General features: G+C 36.2%; 2 protein-coding genes across 9 annotated transcripts in view; one reads left to right on the top strand and one right to left on the bottom strand.

The window, feature by feature from the left end:
* The window catches only part of LOC124632164 (altered inheritance of mitochondria protein 3), a 35,676-nt gene extending 30,720 nt beyond the window's left edge, over positions 1–4,956 (top strand). For 4 of the 6 annotated variants that reach the window (XM_047166864.1, XM_047166867.1, XM_047166866.1 and 1 more), the window contains 3 exons: positions 16–238; positions 1,629–1,747; positions 3,978–4,956. In XM_047166864.1, the coding sequence (XP_047022820.1) occupies positions 16–238; positions 1,629–1,747; positions 3,978–4,097 (462 nt within the window). In that variant the 3' untranslated portion in view covers positions 4,098–4,956. Of the gene's footprint in view, positions 1–15; positions 239–1,628; positions 1,748–2,376; positions 2,467–3,977 lie in introns of all 6 variants that reach the window. The other 2 variants (XM_047166869.1, XM_047166865.1) reach the window with 2 other exon arrangements.
* A 242-nt stretch (positions 4,957–5,198) lies between these two features.
* On the bottom strand, positions 5,199–20,826 carry LOC124632163 (probable E3 ubiquitin-protein ligase HERC4). Of its 3 annotated transcripts, none has more exons than XM_047166861.1 (20): positions 20,515–20,826; positions 20,032–20,203; positions 18,650–18,886; positions 18,238–18,394; positions 16,888–16,996; positions 16,208–16,339; positions 15,622–15,804; positions 14,704–14,727; positions 12,795–12,986; positions 12,351–12,530; positions 11,608–11,742; positions 11,171–11,332; positions 10,917–11,093; positions 10,484–10,750; positions 10,119–10,296; positions 9,596–9,774; positions 7,933–8,124; positions 7,485–7,627; positions 7,294–7,402; positions 5,199–7,167 (listed from the first exon to the last, which is right to left on the bottom strand). In XM_047166861.1, exons 1-20 carry the CDS (start codon positions 20,578–20,580, stop codon positions 7,015–7,017), a joined length of 3,147 nt encoding a protein of 1,048 aa, XP_047022817.1. In that variant the 5' UTR covers positions 20,581–20,826; the 3' UTR covers positions 5,199–7,014. The 3 variants fall into 3 exon arrangements, with proteins under 3 accessions (XP_047022817.1, XP_047022816.1, XP_047022819.1); XM_047166860.1 differs by lacking the exon at positions 14,704–14,727 and adding an exon at positions 14,030–14,104; XM_047166863.1 differs by lacking the exon at positions 14,704–14,727.
* Positions 20,827–21,348: the final 522 nt, after the last annotated feature.

The following is a 21,348-nucleotide window of genomic DNA, read 5'->3' as shown; positions in this document are numbered from 1 at the left end:
TGTTCCTGTGTGCAGATCCAAGGCTCGCAGCCGGGGTACCCGTCACAGCAGCAGCTGTCGCCTCAGCAGTACTCGCCACAGCCGCAGTACTCGCCATCGTACTCGGAGCCCTCGTACCAGGCCCCACAGAAGCAGTTCGAGCCCCCACCAGCGACGATCACCCTTCGTCAGCAACAGCCTGTGCACCAGAAACCTCCACCGGTTTTCCCTAGTCAACCCGCCACAGCTTCATTTCAAGGTTGGTCCTCTCACTTAAAATTATTTTTAGAGTCCTTTAGATATCTTAATATGAAATGGAACTTAGCAAAAGAAAGAGGCGGATATTAAGGTATTATGTACCTACCTACTTACAGGAATCTATAACCTGAATCGCATTTATTTCTGAGAGTCTACCTCGTTTGAACATGCATTCAAATAAATCGTGTACCAGATTTTTGAGAACTGGGATGGCATTTCATTTCTTTCAATGGCAATATTAACGAACATAAAGAAACTGGGTACTTTGAAGACGCCTTCGCAAACATAATATGCTGAGTTCCACGTGTATTGTTTATAGAATCGCTTTTTTATGCGATGTCGCTTTAGAAAAGAGACTTACGACGCGTTAAGACTTTTACTATTTACTCAATTATTGCTCATATTGTCTCGTTTATTAGACTAAAGATTGTCACACGTTGCTTTAATGCGTCAATGGCATTTGTCACTCTATACATTACTACCTATCTAATGGAAAACTAAAAGTACTTACCTAGTCTGAAATAAAATATTTTATTTAGTCTAAGCATCTTAAATTTTTAAAAAAAATAAGATCTTAAATCATCATGATGTTGAGTGACAAAATGTCAATACGTCCTTAGCAAAACTAGAAACACGGCAGGTGCGCTATGCGGTGCCAATCCCACAAGACAAAGTGAAAACGTCGCAAGCTGGGATTTAGGGTTGCCAAAAAAAGAACAATATTTCCAAAAAGAAGAGGCACTCAGCAGGTTCTAGGTCAAATTGTAAAAAAATCTTCGAAAAGATTTTACAAATTGCCCCTTAATAAGAAACTTTATTTTAAACAAACAGAAGTACCTACTGATGTGCTATTAGTAAGATATTAAGAACCGTGATGAGACGTAGAGCTGCTAATAGACTTGCAATTAATTGCCGTTTCCGAGGAGACAAGCGGAACCTCTGTAATCCTCTGTCGCTCCAGTCGTAGTCTAAAAGCTAAGCTAAACACTAACAGACTCAAACTGATGGATGCCTAACTAACCCTAAATGTGTCGACGGCTCGGCACAAATACTCTAGGGGTGTCGTGAACTAATCAGTGCACCGACTCCTAACTGAAGCCAAATCTATTCCGCATTTTAGATTATAAATAAAATAACAACAAAAGGTGACTTAAGGATTATGCCAAGAGGATCGACAGCAGCAGTTGTGAATTGTAATCTCAATGACAACACTGCCATTAAGAATATGTTTGCTGTCGCCGGAATTTTGGCAAATTTTCCATACCAACGAATGTTTTAGAAGCATGTCATGAGTTATTTTGAAGAAACATTGATAAAAGTAAATATTTTAAGGCTCCGATATAAATAGATGAACGTTGTGAATATTAATGAAGGGGCTTACGATTGTACAGGAGGCGTCAACATGCGTGGGGACCAGAAGTGGCCACCGCAGTCGGTGAAGGAGGCGGTTGCCGCTGAGAACGAAGCCAGAAGGCAGTTGGCCAGGGGCCCTGCCTGCAGACCGCGCAAGGTAATCATGATCTCTGTTTTATTAACATAATACGGTAAATTATTATCAGTAAAAAACATAAGTCTTATCGAAATACAATAAAACTAAGATTGATTACTCGGGTAAAAATCAAGCAATTATATAAAAAAACACCTCCTCAAACCTAACAAGCCCGCATGCTGTATATAGATCTGTCTACCTAAGTTTTAACTATTTCATGCAATTTTCTGAGTACTTATTTTCTTTCACAACCACAGAACAGAAAATAAAGTTTATAACCGTTAGCTAATAATTATGATGTAAATATTTGACTTTTGACCTAACACACTTTGTAAATATATCACATCTCAAATATTACAACGCCTATCATAAAATCTATTAAGTAGTTTTTCCATAACTTCTAGTTTATAAAGTGAAATCTTAACGACACAGTATAAAATACAGAACACCTCTACTACAGATATAATTAGAAATCTCCCAAAAGGGAATTAGTTTGGGACTTCCACTCACACCACGGAGTTAATTCTCTAACGTTAACTACATTAAAAAGAACATCAGTTGTTAAGAAAAGTTTCAGGAGAAAAACGTAACTTAGAGAATTGATAGAATGACGTACCTACAGTGTTGAACAAAACCGTTGTCTGTTTTAGCTGCGCCAATATTCGCTTGCAGAATTAGTTGCAATGAACGAGGTGTAGGCGTTCCCAGTCCGTACATAGCCGGACTTTATTACCGAAGGTGTAAGTGCAGTTTGGGTCATAGTGCTACTATATGTTTGGACAAACTTTCCATTAACAGATCTCGGCACTTGGTGAAGGGCAAACCTAGTTCTTTTATAGTCGCGAGCACCTCACTCGCGTAGTATAGTCACTGTAGTAGGCTTTGCAATATCTTTATTTAGGTGTACGACTCTTACATGAAGACCGATACTACACAAGTGTTAATTTATGAGATATTAGCAAATAATTACTCGGTCTATTGTTCACCTGTTTTCCTGGCTGTTTACGAAGATTAATAAATCAAATATAAGTTCCAAAGTAATTTGCTGACACTTGAGGAACATGTTACAACATTAGCCGACGATCAATCATCTGTTAATGCAAGCGATTTTAAGGTGGGTTACATTTTATGCCTTTAAAAAGTCGTGGTGGCCCAGTGGGCAGAGAACCAACCTCTCGAGTATGAGGGTGTGGGTTCGATTGCAGGTCAGGCAATTAACAGTGCAACTTTTTTACGTTTGTATGTACTTTCTAAGTATATCTTAGGCCGCGAACGCACAGGCAGGTGGCTTGCTTAGCGCCTAGTGTCTAGCGCGTCACCTAGCCAGTAGCCCAGTAAAACGAACGTTCTAAAATGAACGCGACCGGCTGCACTGCGCGCTTAGCGCCTAGCTCGTCGAATAGCCAGGATGAAAGCCGCTAGGCACTAGGCGCTAAGCAAGCCACCTGCCTGTGCGTTCGCGGCCTTAGACACCTATGACTGTGTTTCGGATGGCACGTTAAACTACCTATAGTTCAATGACAGCCGGGACCTATCCAGGCTGTCATTGAACATCCTTGGCAGTCGTTACGGGTAGTCAAAAGCCAGTAAGTCTGACACCAGTCTAACCAAGGGGTATTGGTATTGGGTTGGAGGGGGTCAGATAGGGCAGTCGCTTCTTGTAAAGCACTGGTACTCAGCTACATCCGGTTAGACTGGAAGCCGACCCCCAACTAAGTTTGGAAAAAGGCTCGGAGGATGACATTTAATTCATCATTTAGGTATCATAAATATACCAACTCCTTCAATAGGTTGGTAAATATACCTACCCACTACTCAAATCATATAGGCCACAATTATTGAGATCACGGAGTCGTACACCTATTTCACCGACCATTCATGTAATAGACTAAGATCATTCTTTTAAACCAAGACATTCATTTTCCTCAATTTCTGCAAAGCTTTGCAATGTAGAGGTTTAGAATCGAAAGTGCATGGTTTCTAGAAAATCTGAATTACTTCCAACATTAAAAAAAAATATATAACGTTTTAGCAAGAGTCTATGATCTATGTGAACGTATGTCGATGTTTAGTATTTTATTAGCGAGCACCATTATTTAATACCCCATTAAATTGATTTTTCAATCATTGCAATCACCGATTCCATAATTAATTTCGAAGTCTTAGAGACTTTAGGTCCATAAAAATAGCGAAAAGCACGTAAGTATGAGACCAATTTTTGTGATATACCTATTCTGTACTCTATTTACAGGTTAAGAAGGACTATTCAAGCTTCTTCGCGCAGCATGCTCTCAACCACAACTACCCCGGATACCGCGCGCCCCCCGGCACACAACACTATGATGACAACTCAGGCCGATCTTCATACTAAATTAGATCTTAGTATTTACTAACATATCCCTCACTACAATGAATATTATAGTCTGACAATCGGTCTATAACCCGAATGGGAATATTCACAAAGATGTTCAAATTCGATTTAATTAATTTTGTTGACTTTACTCATGTCAGAATGTCCAGTGTCTACATATCTAATTAATTAGGGGACAAAACATTTTGTAACGTCAACAAAAATAGTAGTTATCATCTCATCAAAGTAAACATCGATCAATTTAATTGATTCGCTTAAAGCGCGGGGATTTTGAGTAGGTACTTGTATAGACTTTAGGTGATAAAGTCTTGAGGCATGTACGAATTGGAATTCAATCAGTACTTAATTGTAGGATTAATTTATTTTTAACCATTATTTAGGATGTAAGTAAATATATAAACTTAAAAAAATATATAAAAATAACAGTCATGTTCATAAATGATAATTAAAAAATATAATAATATCATTTTCGTTTAATTATATTATTTCTTTATAAAAGTGCGGCTTTATAAATTGCGAACAAATCCGAAGTTGCTTTTAAATGTAACTGTAAATAATGCTCAACTACCCAATGTCATAAACAGTTTTTTTTTTAGATTTTTAATATAACACTCATATTTAATATAACAGCTATTAAATAAAATATCATAGTATGTAAAGGAAATGTTTGTGATATTGGATAATTATAAATTCGAAGCTTTCGCCAACGTACAATTAACAATTGGCTAAACTTATTGTACCTTCCTAGTCATGAAGAGATTATACGAATATTTTGTATATAAAATGTTAAATGGCTTTATCGATTTGGTATTCATTATGTAATTATATTTTAAATTAAATAAATTATATTAAATGCCAATTTGAATTTTATTTTTTTGTAAGCAGGTGTGAGGTATCATACCAGAACTACTCCAGCTTTTACACAATTTCACACCTTGCTAAGAAGCATTAGGAATTTCCAAGGCTATTCATTGCCACCCTGCAGCAGAATGGGCAAGGGTATAGTTTGACGACAGGGTATACATCTAATATGAGCAAAATTACTGAAGTTTTAGGACCAGTTTCATAAATTATGGTAGCTAGCAGAGAAATAAAACGATATTTGTGTATGAAAATATTATATTATCATACATTACATACATCGTGTACAAACCACGCCGAGTACCTAGACTGAGGTGCTCAATAAATGCTTCCAAATAATAACAGCAATCTAGCCAAGCTACGTACAGTACGAATATGTACAACATGTACAATTTATAACAAAATACAGTAACAATTAATAAGCCGTTGTATTGTCGCCGAATGTAACCAATGACATACGTTTAATATCACAGAGGTAGCCGATTTATGTACAAAATCATTGTGGCTACATGTTTCGTCACCATAGTTAAGGCTGCCCAGACATCTCCATGAGAAGGTTCGAGACTGTAATAAATGGCATCCCACACTATTGATAACTTTCTAAAGCTCTAAAACAACAACCCAAGCACGCACTAATATGACTATGACCTAGGCATCGCAATCACCGATATTTTTACAATATTAATTATCAATAAATACAGTTGTCATGTTTTCGGCCAACCAATATTTTAAATCCCAATCTGTCCTGCATTTCGAATACTATGTGCAGCCGTCAATACCTACTTACTGTCTTCTGAAAAGATGGCGGAGGGTTAACCGATATCAACTCACAACGAAAGTCAATAAGTCATAAATGATAGAAAGCCAATTCTCTCATGCGTTGCTTAATTGCGTGGAAACGCACCAATTTGTAGATCACTCATATGGTCTAAATTATGTTGTCATAATAGTGCGTGCTTTTGGGTACATTATTGTGATTCGGCTTTTACATTACCATCGAAAGTTATTCGACACATAGCTACCCAAACTACGCATTCCCAGCTATGTATCAGAATACTCCCGGTCATCACATAAAGATTTACAGCATTCAATTAAATGCAAATTTTCCACATCGGAACTAATAAATAAAACATTCCTCTTTATAAAAGTTGCATAACATAACTGATTTATTACACGATAAAATATATAAATATAAAATATATAAATATCAGGAATATCGATACTTTTTCATGGAAAGGCACCGTGAGTATGCTAAAGTCATCACTTAAAACAATTTATATGACAAATATTTATTTGACAGCTTCGTAACATTAACAAAACAAAAATATAATTAGTTTGTGTAATTATATTTTTGTTGCATTATTCAAATGTGTTTATTCTAAATGGAGTTCAGCTAAAAAACGAGGCATCGAACCCACGTGTACTTTAAATTTATAATAAATAGCAATCAAAAATATGAGCTACATTCTCACACATCAGACTGGAACCTCGACGGAAAGTCATTTCTTAATGCCTCCTCTGCACTACTCGCGAAGTTGACCAAAGTTTGGCGAATACAAGAGTGTCTAAAGGTACTTCGTCTTACTTCGTCCAACTTCACCTTGCCTCGAACGAGTACCGCTTGTTGTCGGTGGTTTTTCGACCGAGGCAAAGGGCCCGAAGAGCTCCGCGAAGTTCAAGTGTGCAGTGTCGCACTTCGTCTAACTTCGTTCAACCTTCCCACGCACTTCGTCAAGGAATTATGCGAGTAGTGTAGAGGAGGTATAACCTTTCAATCGTAATAGTTATTAACACACAACGTGCGAAATAATATTGTGTAAATGAAATTTCCTTGAGTTATAACGGTTCTACGTATGAACGAATGTTCGCACATTTCGCTGGACGATTTCTTTTGATATATTTTAGACGCAACAAAAACCTCGCTTCCACTACTACGCTCTAAGCCCCAGCCTATAGTGCTAAGCTTTATACACACTGAATACGAATGCGGCGTTAATACGCAGTGTGTATACAGCTGAAATCTTGGTAAAATTTCAATAGACTACATACTACAGAATCATACGAGTGAGAATCCCTGTGTTTGTTGAATAGCTTGGACAAGGTGGTATTTGAGACGTTCCTTAGTTTTATAGCGCGGAAGATCCAAGAGATTGAAACATGTGTGGGCTACTGGAAAGTACCTGTCGTCAGCTACCGCTTGAATCCTAATCTGTAACAAAATACAATATCATTAGTTGAAACCTAAAATCTTTACTACTCTTTACTACTCCCATACCATTCATCCACACCATCTTATCTATTATTAGCTGTAAATGTTTTGCCACTATGTACTTACCTTAATATCACGCATTCCTTGAATAGGCACACGGTCGCTGCCAGTCAAAAATAAAAGGAATTTCTTCTTATCTTCCAATGGAAGCTCATGGAAAGTTTCCCAAAACCACCTGTAAAACATGGAATATTTTTATATATTTTGTAATAAGATCTAATTTTAATAAGCATCTTTTCTTGTAAGAACATATTTACCTGACTTGTGGATCACTAGCAGTATAACCATTTTTATATTCACAGTTACTTTCAAACACTTCCCAGTCATATTCTTCATTGCCCATTACAACGGACATCATTTCATGTGATCTGAATAGTTTGATTATTCTACCACCGCATACCTGTAAAATATAAACGAAGATAAACAAAAGTGTAAAATATAAGACATCATCTGCCCAGCCTTTTCCCAACTATGTTAGGGTCGGCTTCCAGTCTAACCGGATGCAGCTGAGTACCAGTGTTTTAGAAGGAGCGATTGCCTATCTGGTCTCCTCAACACAGGTACCCGGGCAACCCAATACCCTTAGGTAATACTGGTTGTCAGACTTATTGGCTTCTGACTACTCGTAACAACTGTCAAAGATGTTCAAATGACAGTTGGGACCTACAGCTTATCGTGTGTAAACCTTTAAAAAATAATTCTTACCTTCTGAAACCCTTGATTGAAAGCTTTGAATTGATTTTCAACAGACTTATTGAGCAAGAAATCAACATATAGTTCCACATACTCCTGTTTGTTCTCATGTGTTACTGGAAGGTTTTCACCATTTTCTTTAAGGGGATGTACTTGTATCTGACCGAAAACTTCTGTATTTACTGCAAAACATAAGCTAAATACCTGTTGGAGGAGACAGGACTAATTAATATACACAATTAGAATAATTTCAGTGTTAGAGGAACAAGATACGGCTGCGCCCAACCTGTATTACAATACGATGACTGAGTCTAGCACCGATATCAACAATGTTCAGTAAATTCATCATCATGGGACGACAAATAAAGGTCAATACATAATTGTACTGACGATAGCAAATGTCAATAGATTTTCAACTTTATCACAATAGTGAAAGGTAAATGTTCGATTGGTAAAATAGGCATGATGACAAATTTTTAAATTCCTTTGTATGATGTAGGTATACGTCTATTTTATATGAAAAATTATTAATTTTAAGAAAATGCGAAGTTTTTTTATCAAATAATTGCATTTTTCTCTGTCCACTTTGAATCCGGCGCGAAAACGCTTGTCAGTGTCATGTCGTCACTTGTGACGTCACGACTGAAATTACAAGACGCAAGTAAACAACGCACGTGCAATAATTAAGTTTTTAGTGTTATTAAATATGAATTCGAAAGTGCATAGGTGTTGTGGGGTCCCCCAGTGTAAGAACACATCCAAAACAACTCCTGATAAGTTATTTGTGTACGTTCCTCACAATAAAAAAATACGAAACAAGTGGCTTAAACTTGCAAGGCGAGATTCAAAAGCAATATTGCCCAGGGTACAACTTTATTTTTTTGTTTTATTTTTTGCGTTTCAGCTGTACGCAACTCACAGCGTCATCACCATAGGATGGCCTGGAGGACCTAAAAGAAAAATCAATTTATAAATAAAGGGTAGAACCATGACAATAGATTTCATTAACATTTACACCTGATAACAAATACATTGTCAAAAGTAATTTTAAGGAATTATTTATAACTAAAATTGTTTTTAATTAAACGAATATTCTAACATAGAAGTTTTTTTAATTAAACTAATACACTTACATGGAAGTTTTTTTAATTAAACTAGTATACCTACATGGAAGTTTTAACATTTCTAAATTCAGCTGAACAAAAATCTTTATTTGATGCGAAAAACTCTCCCAGCATTATGATTTCAATTCTAGGCAAATTAGCGCTGTTTGCCTTGATAAATCCGGGCTCCATAACTCGTGTTATGAACAATTAATTAATTAAAAACAAAGATCGCAGTGGAAGTTCACAATAACAAAATGTGACGTTCGCGCGCTTTCGCGCGAGTTGTTTCGAGAGATGACGTCACGAGCTCTGATTGGTGTTCAAGATATCATGGCGGATTGCCTTATTTCGTAATTTTATTTTATAAAAATACACATTAATCACATTATTAATAAAGAAAACAATGCGCGTTTTATATTCCAAGCTTCAAGTTTAATTTAATAAATATATTATTTTAATGATTTTTGATTACTGTCATCATGCCTGTTGAACAGATTCGGGTAGGTTGAGCTGCCTGTGTCTATAAGTATCTTTTATTAAAATAAGTATTAAATAAAAGTTCAACTCACCTCTTCTACATCTTCATCGGGATAATCCAGTAAACTTTTAAGGCTGTTGGCAAGCGTAGGATACAGATCCGACAAGTCATCCAACATGACAGCTTCTTCTAACAACTTCTTGTACAAAACCAGCGGGAACGGAACGTAGATTATAATCGAGTTGTATATAGCTAGGCCGTAGATCGCACCTATAACATTGAATAATAATAATATAAAATTAATTAAACTCAATTTATTGATATCAATTTGACCATAGAAACATAGACAGTCTACCCATTGACAAATTTGAATAGAAAAATTCCATCGTTCTAATAATTGTGGGTACAATGTGTGGTCTTATAGCAGCTACAGAACCTATTTCGTAATACTATATACTTTTAAAAAAGTAGAGAAACAATGATGATGGCAGGTAGATTAATATGAAAGTGAAAAAAATATGTTGCGCCGACCCTAAATAAAATTGGGATATCGGAAGGAGGTTGATGATATCCTTAAGGGTATTCAGATATCCATAGACTGGACATCGACTTACCAATCAAATAGTACATGACATCATCTTCGAACGGGTTGTTAGAGAACCAAATCATGTTTGTTTCTTCAGATTGCTTGAACATTCCGTATACTGGGTCAAATATCTCCTTTAGGAGCAATAAGAAGAACTCCTTTTTCACACCACCGGCATCTTCGGCCTCCTCACCAACGAATTCTACCTGAAAGAACATTGGATGTCACGAAAATTGTCGCAATTTTTATTCCTCTTTTGCCTTTTTACTAAGGAGATATGTAAATTATTTCTTTGTTACTTTAGTACTCTACTCTATTGTTAATGTGTTCAGAAATAAATTATTACAAACTGACTGAAGATTTTTTTTATCTGGAGTGTTGACAAATACTCACTCTAAGCGGTTTCTTCAACTGCGAAGTTTCATGGTTACTGATTTGCGTCATGGTGTCTCTTACAATATGGTTCCTAGAAACTGTCAGGTTAAGGAACTGGTCTCTTTGGTACTCATACGTAGGATCCATAAACAATCGGGTGAATATCTGCGTGGCCGCTCTACTTATAGCTATTTGCATTTGCAACTGTTGATCTATTTTTAGTAACAATGATTTGCATTGAACGTCGAATAGGAACGCGTAGTTACACATATGAGGATGGGCAGACTGAAAAGTTACACAAAATCTATTACAAAATGCATTAAAGTTAATTAGATAATGTGTAAGTAGGTATCCGGTGTTCTAATGAAAAAAAACTGAGAACATCACATCAAGCAAGGAGTATTTGACAATTGGTAGAACATGTAACAATATTGTCAAGGTAAGTACTTACAGCATGATCAGAAAGCCACGTAATATAATCGGTAGCAATATCCACATGATCACACAAGTCTTCAATATAAAAACATTCCGCTGGGATTTTCGGTTTCTTTGGATTTGTGAAGTTTATTTTGTTCAACGACGACAGAGTATTCAAAATTTGTATTATGCTATGTGTAAAGTATATTTTCTGTAAACAGAAAGATATCGGCGGTGATAGTTTGAAATCAAATTCCTTACACATATTTTTTGTGTATTATATTTTACCTTGTTCGCTCTCACTGACGGTTGCATAAGTTCGTAAACAATTACACTTTTGAATATATCGACTAGCATTTCGAAATATTCCGGGGTTTGAGCCTCCCACCATAGATTTACTATTCTCTGAGGGTGTGTAGATAAGTTGTTGAATGCTTCCGCAAAAGGCCCCTGGGGAGCAAGAATTTGTGTAAGTACTTGAATAAAATGTGTTTCTGTTAGAGGAAGGAAGAATTTTCAGGAGTCCGTGCTCTTTCGTACGAAGGTATATTTACCAGTGTGTCTTCTTCTTATGGAACCACATTTCAGTGGGTAAGAAGATCATGAGATGTGCTGTCAATCTCTTACTGCTGAGAAGTGCTAAGTCAATTGATGATTTATTATTGTTTAGGTCATTTAAAATGCAGATGCTTTAATATGTATAACATTTCAAAAGGCAATTTTACCTGCAATTCAACATGTCGTCGAGGATTACGCATTTCATGATACAGAGGCAAGATGAGGAACATTCGGAGTGCCTCCGCGTCAGGGGGAGACACTTTCATCTTCTTTATTATGTTCTCTGTTAGATGGTTGAAGATCTGGAAGAAAACATAATGGGCTATTTCTTACACACACCAATAATACAAAAGTGAATCCTTCTGTTTGCTACTTTTTCTGGAAATTTTGCCTGAACGAATTTTGACTAAATTCGGACATAATATAGCTTATACTTTAGAATAATATATATTCTCTTTATCCGGAAGTAGTTCACCAGAGAAGCAGGAATGGGTAATCCAGGATAAAACATTTTAACAAAGATTCTCTTTGTAGTAGGTATTTAAAATGTAGTAAAAGGTCACATTTATATTAGCGCAGGATACGTCTATAAAATCTGTGCAGTATTTAAAATGTAGCAAAACGCCACATTTACGTGCAATAGCGCAGGTTACGTATGCCTCTATACATAACCTGCATTAATACAAATGTGGCCTTGACATAGGCAAGTTCTATAGAATTCTCAATCACACTTCAATAGAACTATTGCATGTTTGTTTGATCGCTCACGCCAATCGGTATGAAATTGAAGGTCAAGTTCAAAATCAGAGGTCGGTCGAAAAACAAACAATTTAACCTGAATCGATAAAGCTTGCAGTAGTAACTGAGCTAAAAGTTCTATTAGGAAGTCAACTATGTATATAATACTTACGAGTTCCTTTATAGTAGTATTTTCAAATCTGCTAACTAGTGTGAATGCTTCCTCAGCCTTTCTTAGATCAACGCCAGGCACTTTAGTATTGCAGCCGAAGTGGGCATTGTTAGCCGCTAAAAACGAACCGTTTACACATGCCAGGGATCCGAACACGGTTTCTAAATAAGCCAGTGTATCCTGTAAGGCAATGATACAATTTGATTTTTCATTGCAGAATTTATGTACACACACGTTTTAATAAAAATAATAAAATTTGAGATAGTAAGGCCTGAGTTCTGTTTACTTAGAAAATTAAACGTCTTATTGATAGTAATACATATTTTAAGAAATCTGACGTTTATGTTGTTAGTGATCCAAGTTGACCAACATTATTTAGGAGATCTACCTAACAGTATTATTAATTAAATATTTATGACATTGTAGAAAAACACCATATTTCACCTGATTAACAACATCGCAGTCTTTAAATACTTCGCAAGCAGCCAATTTCGATAAAGTCAGGGTCATAATTTGTTTCGTATGGTCTTGAATACGGAAATCTACGGGGCCAGACCTATCATGGTCTATGATCAGAAAACTGTGGTCCCCGCCTGCAAACACCTTTATAGGACCCTTGAAGATTTCTTGCGAGAACTGCAATCAACGTAAAATTTTTGTTAATTTAATTTGATTTTGATACAAGGTGAATATTTGTTTCTAAGCATGTTTAAATTAGGTGATTTGATTTCTTAGGATATAAAAAATAATATAAATTATAAATATTTGAATTGATGTCTATATTTATCACCTTCTTTAAACAAGCCTAGCCTTCAAATAAACACCCTGTTAATTAAATTAATAATAACATTAAACGTAAATTATTATTTTCCTCATTATGATCATGACATGACATTTATATTACAGTGCATAAAGCAATTTTATTTATCGATGCACTGTCATTAGACACAGATAGCAGTTAAGAGATAAAATATCGCGCGTTAGAGAAGGCAGGCTATGGGATCGTTAAAATGTTTTTGATAAATAAATTACGAAGTAACCTCACCTCGTTAGAGGTCTTTAGTTTTGGTTTAAGAAACCTCTGACACCATTTACGTATTCAAACCTGAAGCTGACGACAATAATGTAGAAAATGGTCGTTCAAATTAGAAATAAACTTTTATCTTTACACAAAATAGTGTCAATATATCAAACATCGTGGTAAATTATCGCTACTGTATAGGTATACTGGTTATTAGGCGCACACATCCGTGTGACAATCTCATTAGTAGTCATTAGCAACCACCTCTTGTTTAGGGGATTGCCCGCGCCGAGACTTTAAATAGCACAGTAAAATTGCATTCGTAATTACGGGAAGTCCCCAAAACATTTGAAACAATCATGTGATACATAACAGCATACAGTTCAGATCCGTAGCCAGCCTTCAGATTAGCGCGCGATTTATACCTTTCATTGTAATTTAATCACTTTTTTTAGATTTAACTACTAACAATAAAAATTATCATGCAACTATCTAACAGTTCTAGCTACAAGAAAAAATATGATATAGAACTAAAAACAAATAAAAAGGCCTAGCTACAGAATAGACCATTACATAGAAATCTAAGTATTTTTTGATAAACTGCAGCACATTGAACATAATACTAATACATTTTATAATATTATACAGATGACTCAACATTTAGTTTGGACACGCCCGCGTTGCTAGTTCGAGATATTGCTGTCGCGGCCTCGACTTTCGGTTTCTTCTTAAGCTGAAGAACAATAGTTCATGTTAATAACCCGTATCAGGCTATTATCACACCAATGTACTTAAACATTGATGGTAATATCATAAACATCGAAATGTAAATAAAACTGCTGTTTTTTATCTCTAAAACATAGAAATAATTGTTAACGATATGAGTAACATATCCATTAAATTTCAATAAACATAGCCATTAGCCACTCTAAGGCTTCGCATAAGTAAGAGTGGCAAGCCGATCTTTCACTACTAGGTTAAAAACATTTCTTTATTATTCCTTTTGTTGAGTCAAAAGAATAAAACAAGAATATTAGCAACCAGAACGGAATCCATAAGAAATAAACTCCTACATAAAACTGACTAGTTTCACAGTCTATACATATCTATGTCTATACAATCGGTCATACGGAATAGTATTATTTTTAATCAAAGTCGCTATAATTGGCTTGAACATCACCATCATCTGAATAGAAACTGATCGACTGTATAGCACAGATAGTACCACTGTGCTAGTATTACACTAAAGGTGTCAAAAAGTAAGAAAATGCAAAGAAAGAATGAAAACTACAAACTAATACGGCCTTATAATTTAGCAAAATACTTATTTACCTTACTCTGGCCAGGGTTTTCAGTCTGTATTGAAAACAATAGAATTGAATGTTATGATAGAAATGAATTTACTAGTTAATAAATGTGGCTATCAAATGGGCGTAGCAGAGTGGACTATATATTATTATAACATATAATTGAATAATGCGAGCATTAAAATACTGAGCGTTATGTTACTTAGCAATAGGAAATGCTGAATACACGCAAAGAAATCAATAATGCCTGGCTTGCATTATTGAATAATGTTAACATCTCTTAATGACTGTACCCATTTGACAACAATTTTCTTCTTTTAACAAACAACACACAAGGCATTTGGCGCGTTCAGATTCAGCCGCGCTACATCGTTAATCCATTTAAATAAAATGCGACAGCGCTGGACAAGCAAATTGGTCAAACTAATACCACTTGATAAGGCTGCTTTTCAGACCTTTTACTTTACCTTTTTTTACGTTTCTTATAGTTACTTGTAACAAATGATAAGAATGTATTTAACGTGCCTTCCGTAACACGGAATCTATGGACCCGACTAAAGACAGTTCCCAATATTTTATCAACCTGATGTTTTGCTTACCAGAGGTAGAATTTTGACATAAGCCCCAAACCCATCTCTAATATGCAAATATATTTAGAACGTTGGGATCGGCCGTTACAACGTTACATGTAAGCAAGGGTAAGGGGTGATTTATATTAGGCCGGGCCGTGTCCGGGGCGTGCCGTGTGCGTGGCTCGTACGGGGCACGGATGTGAAACGTTACATACATTTTGTATGAAGCAGTTTATATTACACCGTGCATGATCCGTGGCCACAAACGACGCTCGTCTTTAGAATTTCGTAAAAGCCCGGACACGGCACGGCACGGCCCGGCCTAATATAAATCAACCCTAAGTTGATAAATTAAAATCAAAGCGACTTACAGGCGACTCATCATTAGGCGTGAAGTTGACCGGCGTGGGCACTAACGCGAAGGCCATGTGTGGGCAGCCCAGCTGTCCCCGAGCGCCGTACCCGCACGCGAGGATGCGGTCACCGACCCGGCACAGCACGTGGCGGCGCCCGCAAGCCACTTGCGTTACCGTGCTGCCCATAAGCTCCATAACCTGGGAAACATGATTAATGGACACACTCAGAGACATTTAATGGTTACTTAAGCCGTTCCTTAGTGCAGAATTTCTATGAGAATCTGTCACTAAGGAGTGACTTAAGTAGGTAATCATTAAATGTCTCCGAGTGTGGGGGTAAATTTATTTTAAAAAATTAAGAAAGCTTTTTTTGGGCTTGTGGTTGGAGAAAGTTGATATTGGTTTTTGGAGTATGATGCAAAAGTGAGTTTGATATTTTGAGAAATGAAAGTAGCCTTCAATAGGTACTACGTATTGCATCAGCTATGTGTCTGCCAGTGAGTACAAAATAGACCTAATATCAGATTACAAAAGAAAACATTTCTTCTTTTGGTTTTAGTTAATTTAGGGTATTTTCAACTATAAAATTATAACAAATTACTTTTCTGGGAACAAGCTCATCCTTTGTGGTGCCATGTCCAGTCTGACCGTATTCACCAGTTCCGCATGTGAAGACGCCACCGTCTAATGTTAGGAACACCGTAAAGTCTTCTCCACATGCAATATGACACACCTAGAACAATATACAGATTATATTTACTGTAGCTTAGGGAGCGTTCAAGTTTTACGGAACGCAATTTGGGGGAGGGCAGGGAGGTCTCCTAAAACGTTACAATGCGTGACAAGGGCGGCAGGGGGTCTTTTTTACAACACGTTACGTAATATTATTTCTTTTTTTTTATATAAAATATTAGGGAATTAAAACTCCTAAATTGGCAACCGTTTTCGTTTACGTTTTACGGGGAATCTCTAGATTGTATAGTACGTCATTGTTAGTATTCGTTAGTGTTTATGTAGATTGCTGTAGTAGAAAATTAAAACTATACCAAGGATAAAAATTATAACATAACTTTTTGCGACTTCAGGGTAAAAATGATCACTTGAGTGTTACGTAACGTTAAGACAGGGGGGGGGGGACAGAAAAGCGTTACAAAACGTTAAAGTGGGGGGAGGGGGAATAAAAAATTGCGTTACGTAATACTTGAACGCTCCCTTAACCGAAATATTACTCGATTTAATGAAATTGGAATCAAACTACATCAAAATGGATATTGCTGATACCTTAACATTCCTCAAAGTTTTCAAATGCGAAGGGTAACACTTATTCTCTCTATCTTGTAGGCCTAACTGGCCGTGCGTGTTTTTACCCCATCCAAAAACGGCGCCGGATCTGCAAGATAATAATTTAATTAAATTTAATGACTGATAATGCATTGATTTGTAATTTCTAGCATACCTAGATCAATAGATAAAAGAATGTATAGATAAATTGGATTCAATTTATTAATACTTAGTATTATTCATAATAAATGACACGGCAGAATATTGTATGAACATTTTGCAAACCAAACTTTATCTGACCACAATTTGATAAAGCTCTATAATACTTAACAAAATATACCTACTTTGTGATAACAACTGTTTATGTGTTCCATACTTTTCTGGAATTGTTATTCTATGTAAACTAGTTTCTTTAGTTTGTGTATTGTTTACAGTGGAACGTGTGGCACTATGAGATGCACTACATCATAGCAATTTACATTATTTATGTTTGTTATACATACTCATTTTACATTTAAGTCAGTTATTTGCACAACTGAATTGGCAATGTTAGGCCTCATTTACGGAGACGCGGGGCGTTTCGCGTCGCGTGTGGCGTGGCGTCTCGCAGCGCGTCGGACGTTTTTTCTGTATACGGTGGGGCGGCGCGTGAAGCGGCACGCATCATCGCACGCGTAAACACAAACTTATAGCAATATACCTCCATGTTCATAGAGAAGCGAGACGGGAAGCGTGGCGGTGCCCGCCGCGGCGCCCGCGGCGAATCTTCTGGCGTGTAGCGAAGCACGCGGCGGGCATCGCGGCAGCGCACGCTCGCCTCGATCAAATTGACTAGTTTTGAATTTTCTTCTAAAAAAAAGTCGATCATATCATGCTCCATTGCGACGGTGACTACGTCTGTGTTACGCGATTTCTAAATAAGACTGACAGAAGATTCCGTATTGGACATAGCTTCCTCGAGAATTGCCGCTGCGTGCGCCGCCGCGATAAACGCCGCGTGGGACGCGTCGGTGCCATCCGCGGGCTCGGCCGCAAAAAACGCCCTAATTCAAACAAACGCGTCTAAAATCGCTTCTCCGTAAACGCACTCATACAACGCCATATATTTGAATTCAGTGCGGGCCGCGCCGCTCAACGCAACGCGTGACGCCCCGCGTCTCCGTAAATGAGGCCTTAAGGGGAACTAGGTACTGTAGGTTACATTTTGACTGAGCTCAAATCTAAATGGTTGCATTGCCATCTATTTCCAAAAAATAAATACATATAATATATTTCTATTTTTCAACATTTTTGGTGAGTGTTAAATGATGTTTTTAATGAATAGTTTAATAGTAACTAATAAGCACTTACTTAGATAATGCAAATGTGTGGTTACTGCCACATGCAATCATAGCAATAGGAACGCCAAGCAGAGAGGTGATTGCTTGTGGTATCATTTCCTTGTTTGTCATTGTACCTAATCCACATTGGCCATAGCTATTTGCACCCCAAGAAAATAGGTCACCATCTAGAAGAAAAATAAACACTATGGCTATTGGGACAACTAAATTGTTTTGTAAAGTTAAGTAACCTTTGGTTTTGTACATTACTACTATGTCATAAATGGATGTGATAAGAGGTATTGTTTACAAACATTATTTGATGGAAACATGCATCTTCGTTTTTTATAACATCAGTGTCAAAACCTCACAGTTTATGCCAATATTTTACTGTATTTTTTGTATTCTGCAATGTATTGGTTATGCATAACAAATCTACTTACTGTTTGTTAACGCTATGGAATGATATGCACCACATGCAACTTGTATGACATTTCTTGTCGCTAAACCTTTTACAAACTTAGGTTTGTCCTGAGCATGTGTACCTAGATTGCTACCCAACTGTCCCATACTGTCTGAACCCCAACTGAATAGCTGGCCCCATTCATCAAGAGCCACTGAGTGCTGGATACCACAAGCTATTGCCGATACAGTGCAGTCTTTGAAAGTCTCAACTAGTGCTGAAAAATAAATAAAAAAATGTTTGAAAAGATAAACATGATAAACGTTACAAGAAGAAGATAATATTGCAATATTGAGATACTGACTGAAGGTAAATTATGATAAGAAGAAAAACTATAGTCATCCCTTTACTTTGTACATTAATTATAGTTCGGCCATTCAGAGAATGCGTTCCTGACACGTCGCGATTGAACTGACGACGTAACTACATTCATTGATTATTGATATAATAATGTTGTTTTAATGCTCCTCAATTGTTAAAACGGTAAACAACCAGCAAAAATATTTTTATCGTAACTGCAACGCCATTGCAAAGTTACGTCGTCAGTTCAATCGCGACGTGTCAGGAACGCATTCTCTGAATGGCCGAACTATAACACAAATATTGATGCAGACAGAAACTGAAATTCAGCTGAAAGTATTCCCCCATAAATCAAGGTGTAACATGTGTGTGTATGAATAATAAATATATTATAGTTCGGCCATTCAGAGAATGCGTTCCTGACACGTCGCGATTGAACTGACGACGTAACTACATTCATTGATTATTGATATAATAATGTTGTTTTAATGCTCCTCAATTGTTAAAACGGTAAACAACCAGCAAAAATATTTTTATCGTAACTGCAACGCCATTGCAAAGTTACGTCGTCAGTTCAATCGCGACGTGTCAGGAACGCATTCTCTGAATGGCCGAACGTTACCTACTAGATTTTTGTTTAGCTTTATTAAGTCTCATCTAAATAACAGACAGGTTCATGTGGATACATAGGTTTATATTGTTTGGTATGGTAAACAAATGTCTTTTGGGATATGCATCACTTAATTCTAATTAAATCAAAGATATTTTGTGATAAGTTTTAAGATTTTTTTGTTGAAAAATTCTGTGCATGCATCCTTTCTACACTCAAATACTATCTGCACTCAAATACTATTTGTATCTTTTTTTAATTAGCTAGGTTATCAACTTTACATTGACATTACACAATACTCAAGATATTTTCATCATATTCATTTAGATTAGATTGTATTCTGGTCTCTAATAACCAAACACTATGAATAGGTTTATTTCACCTAGTATCAAAAAAGGACCACCACTTCGAAATACAAAACTAAAATTAAAAATGTAAAACTGTAACAATACCTGGAGTTTTTCCTTCTCTATTGTCTGTATGGCGTCCCAGTTGGCCAACCTCATTGTTTCCACAGGAATATAAATGGCCAGTATTTGTAAGGTACATTGAATGAAACTCTCCGGCAGCTACTGATTTTATATGGTTACTCTCACGCCATTTTGATAATGTTGGTTTAATCACCTGGTAAAAATTAAAATTATAAAGGAATATTTACGTGTAATATAAATCTATTTACCTACGCAATAAGTATGCAGTTAAACCAGTCGATATTTGGACAGTCATAAACATTTCATGTTTTTAAATAAAAGAAAGTTAAAGATAAGATTGTTGCTACTAATTTAACATCACTTGGTTATCTGTTCGATTAATTCAACGCAGAGAATACCTACGTAAATCTAATTTATGCAATAGTATTTACAAAGTAGACTCAAGCTACTTACTAATCCGTTTGTAAAGCTGTATAACCACAGAAATGTTTTAATTTTACTTACCAAATCCAGAGTCTCCGGTCCTTCTATACACAGTTCATGATGAGTCGCATTACCCCAACAAAACATTTTTGTGCTATTATTTTGCAATGACTTTTAAATTTTACAACTAATGTATAACCTCTACTTCCGATCCAGATCAGTCTGATTGAGAGGTAGTTAGGAATCTGATTATACTAAACCGGTGACTTTACACAGTTAATTTTATTTGCAACATAGTGGATAAAAATAATAAAAAAGCATTTTCAAAAGTCGAGAACAATCTTCAACTTCGGCTGTCGTTCGCGCTGTCAAAAACTCAAAATTTATGTCGCACAAGTCGCGTTCAGTAATTTCAAGAATCTTAGGTCGAAAGTTTTAGTCGATTTTTAGAATGCATTATTTTTTGGCTGAAATATTCTTTTATTTGTTATTCTTACAATCATGCAAATAAATACATTCAATGTTCAAAAAATGTATAAGTCATCGTGGTTTAATAAAGTAAGTACTCTGCAGTCACCTCACCACACCTTACACCATACCATTACCATACAAAATGGCTTACAATATTATTTTTACATTCTTAGAAATGAGGGAGTTATGGTGATATTACAAAAAAACATTAGCATGTTTGACGCTCACATTGTTATCGTGATCGATTTTGCATTTTGATGGTTCCAGAGTTAGGCGGTCCCTAGATCTCACAATGCAGTTGCGTAATATTGCGATATTGAGCCAATTTATTGATTATAAGATTAATAATGATTTTTTAGCGGTACACATTTTAAGTGCACAATATATCTTTTATAATAAAGAATTATTTTGGATGTCTAGAGGGCGCCTTACAAAAGTACCAGT

This window comes from Helicoverpa zea, chromosome 7 (assembly GCF_022581195.2).
Source record: "Helicoverpa zea isolate HzStark_Cry1AcR chromosome 7, ilHelZeax1.1, whole genome shotgun sequence".
Taxonomy (NCBI): Eukaryota; Metazoa; Arthropoda; class Insecta; order Lepidoptera; family Noctuidae; genus Helicoverpa; species Helicoverpa zea.
The sequence above is the reverse complement of the archived record's forward strand: the minus strand, read 5'-3'. Positions and strand labels throughout refer to the sequence as shown.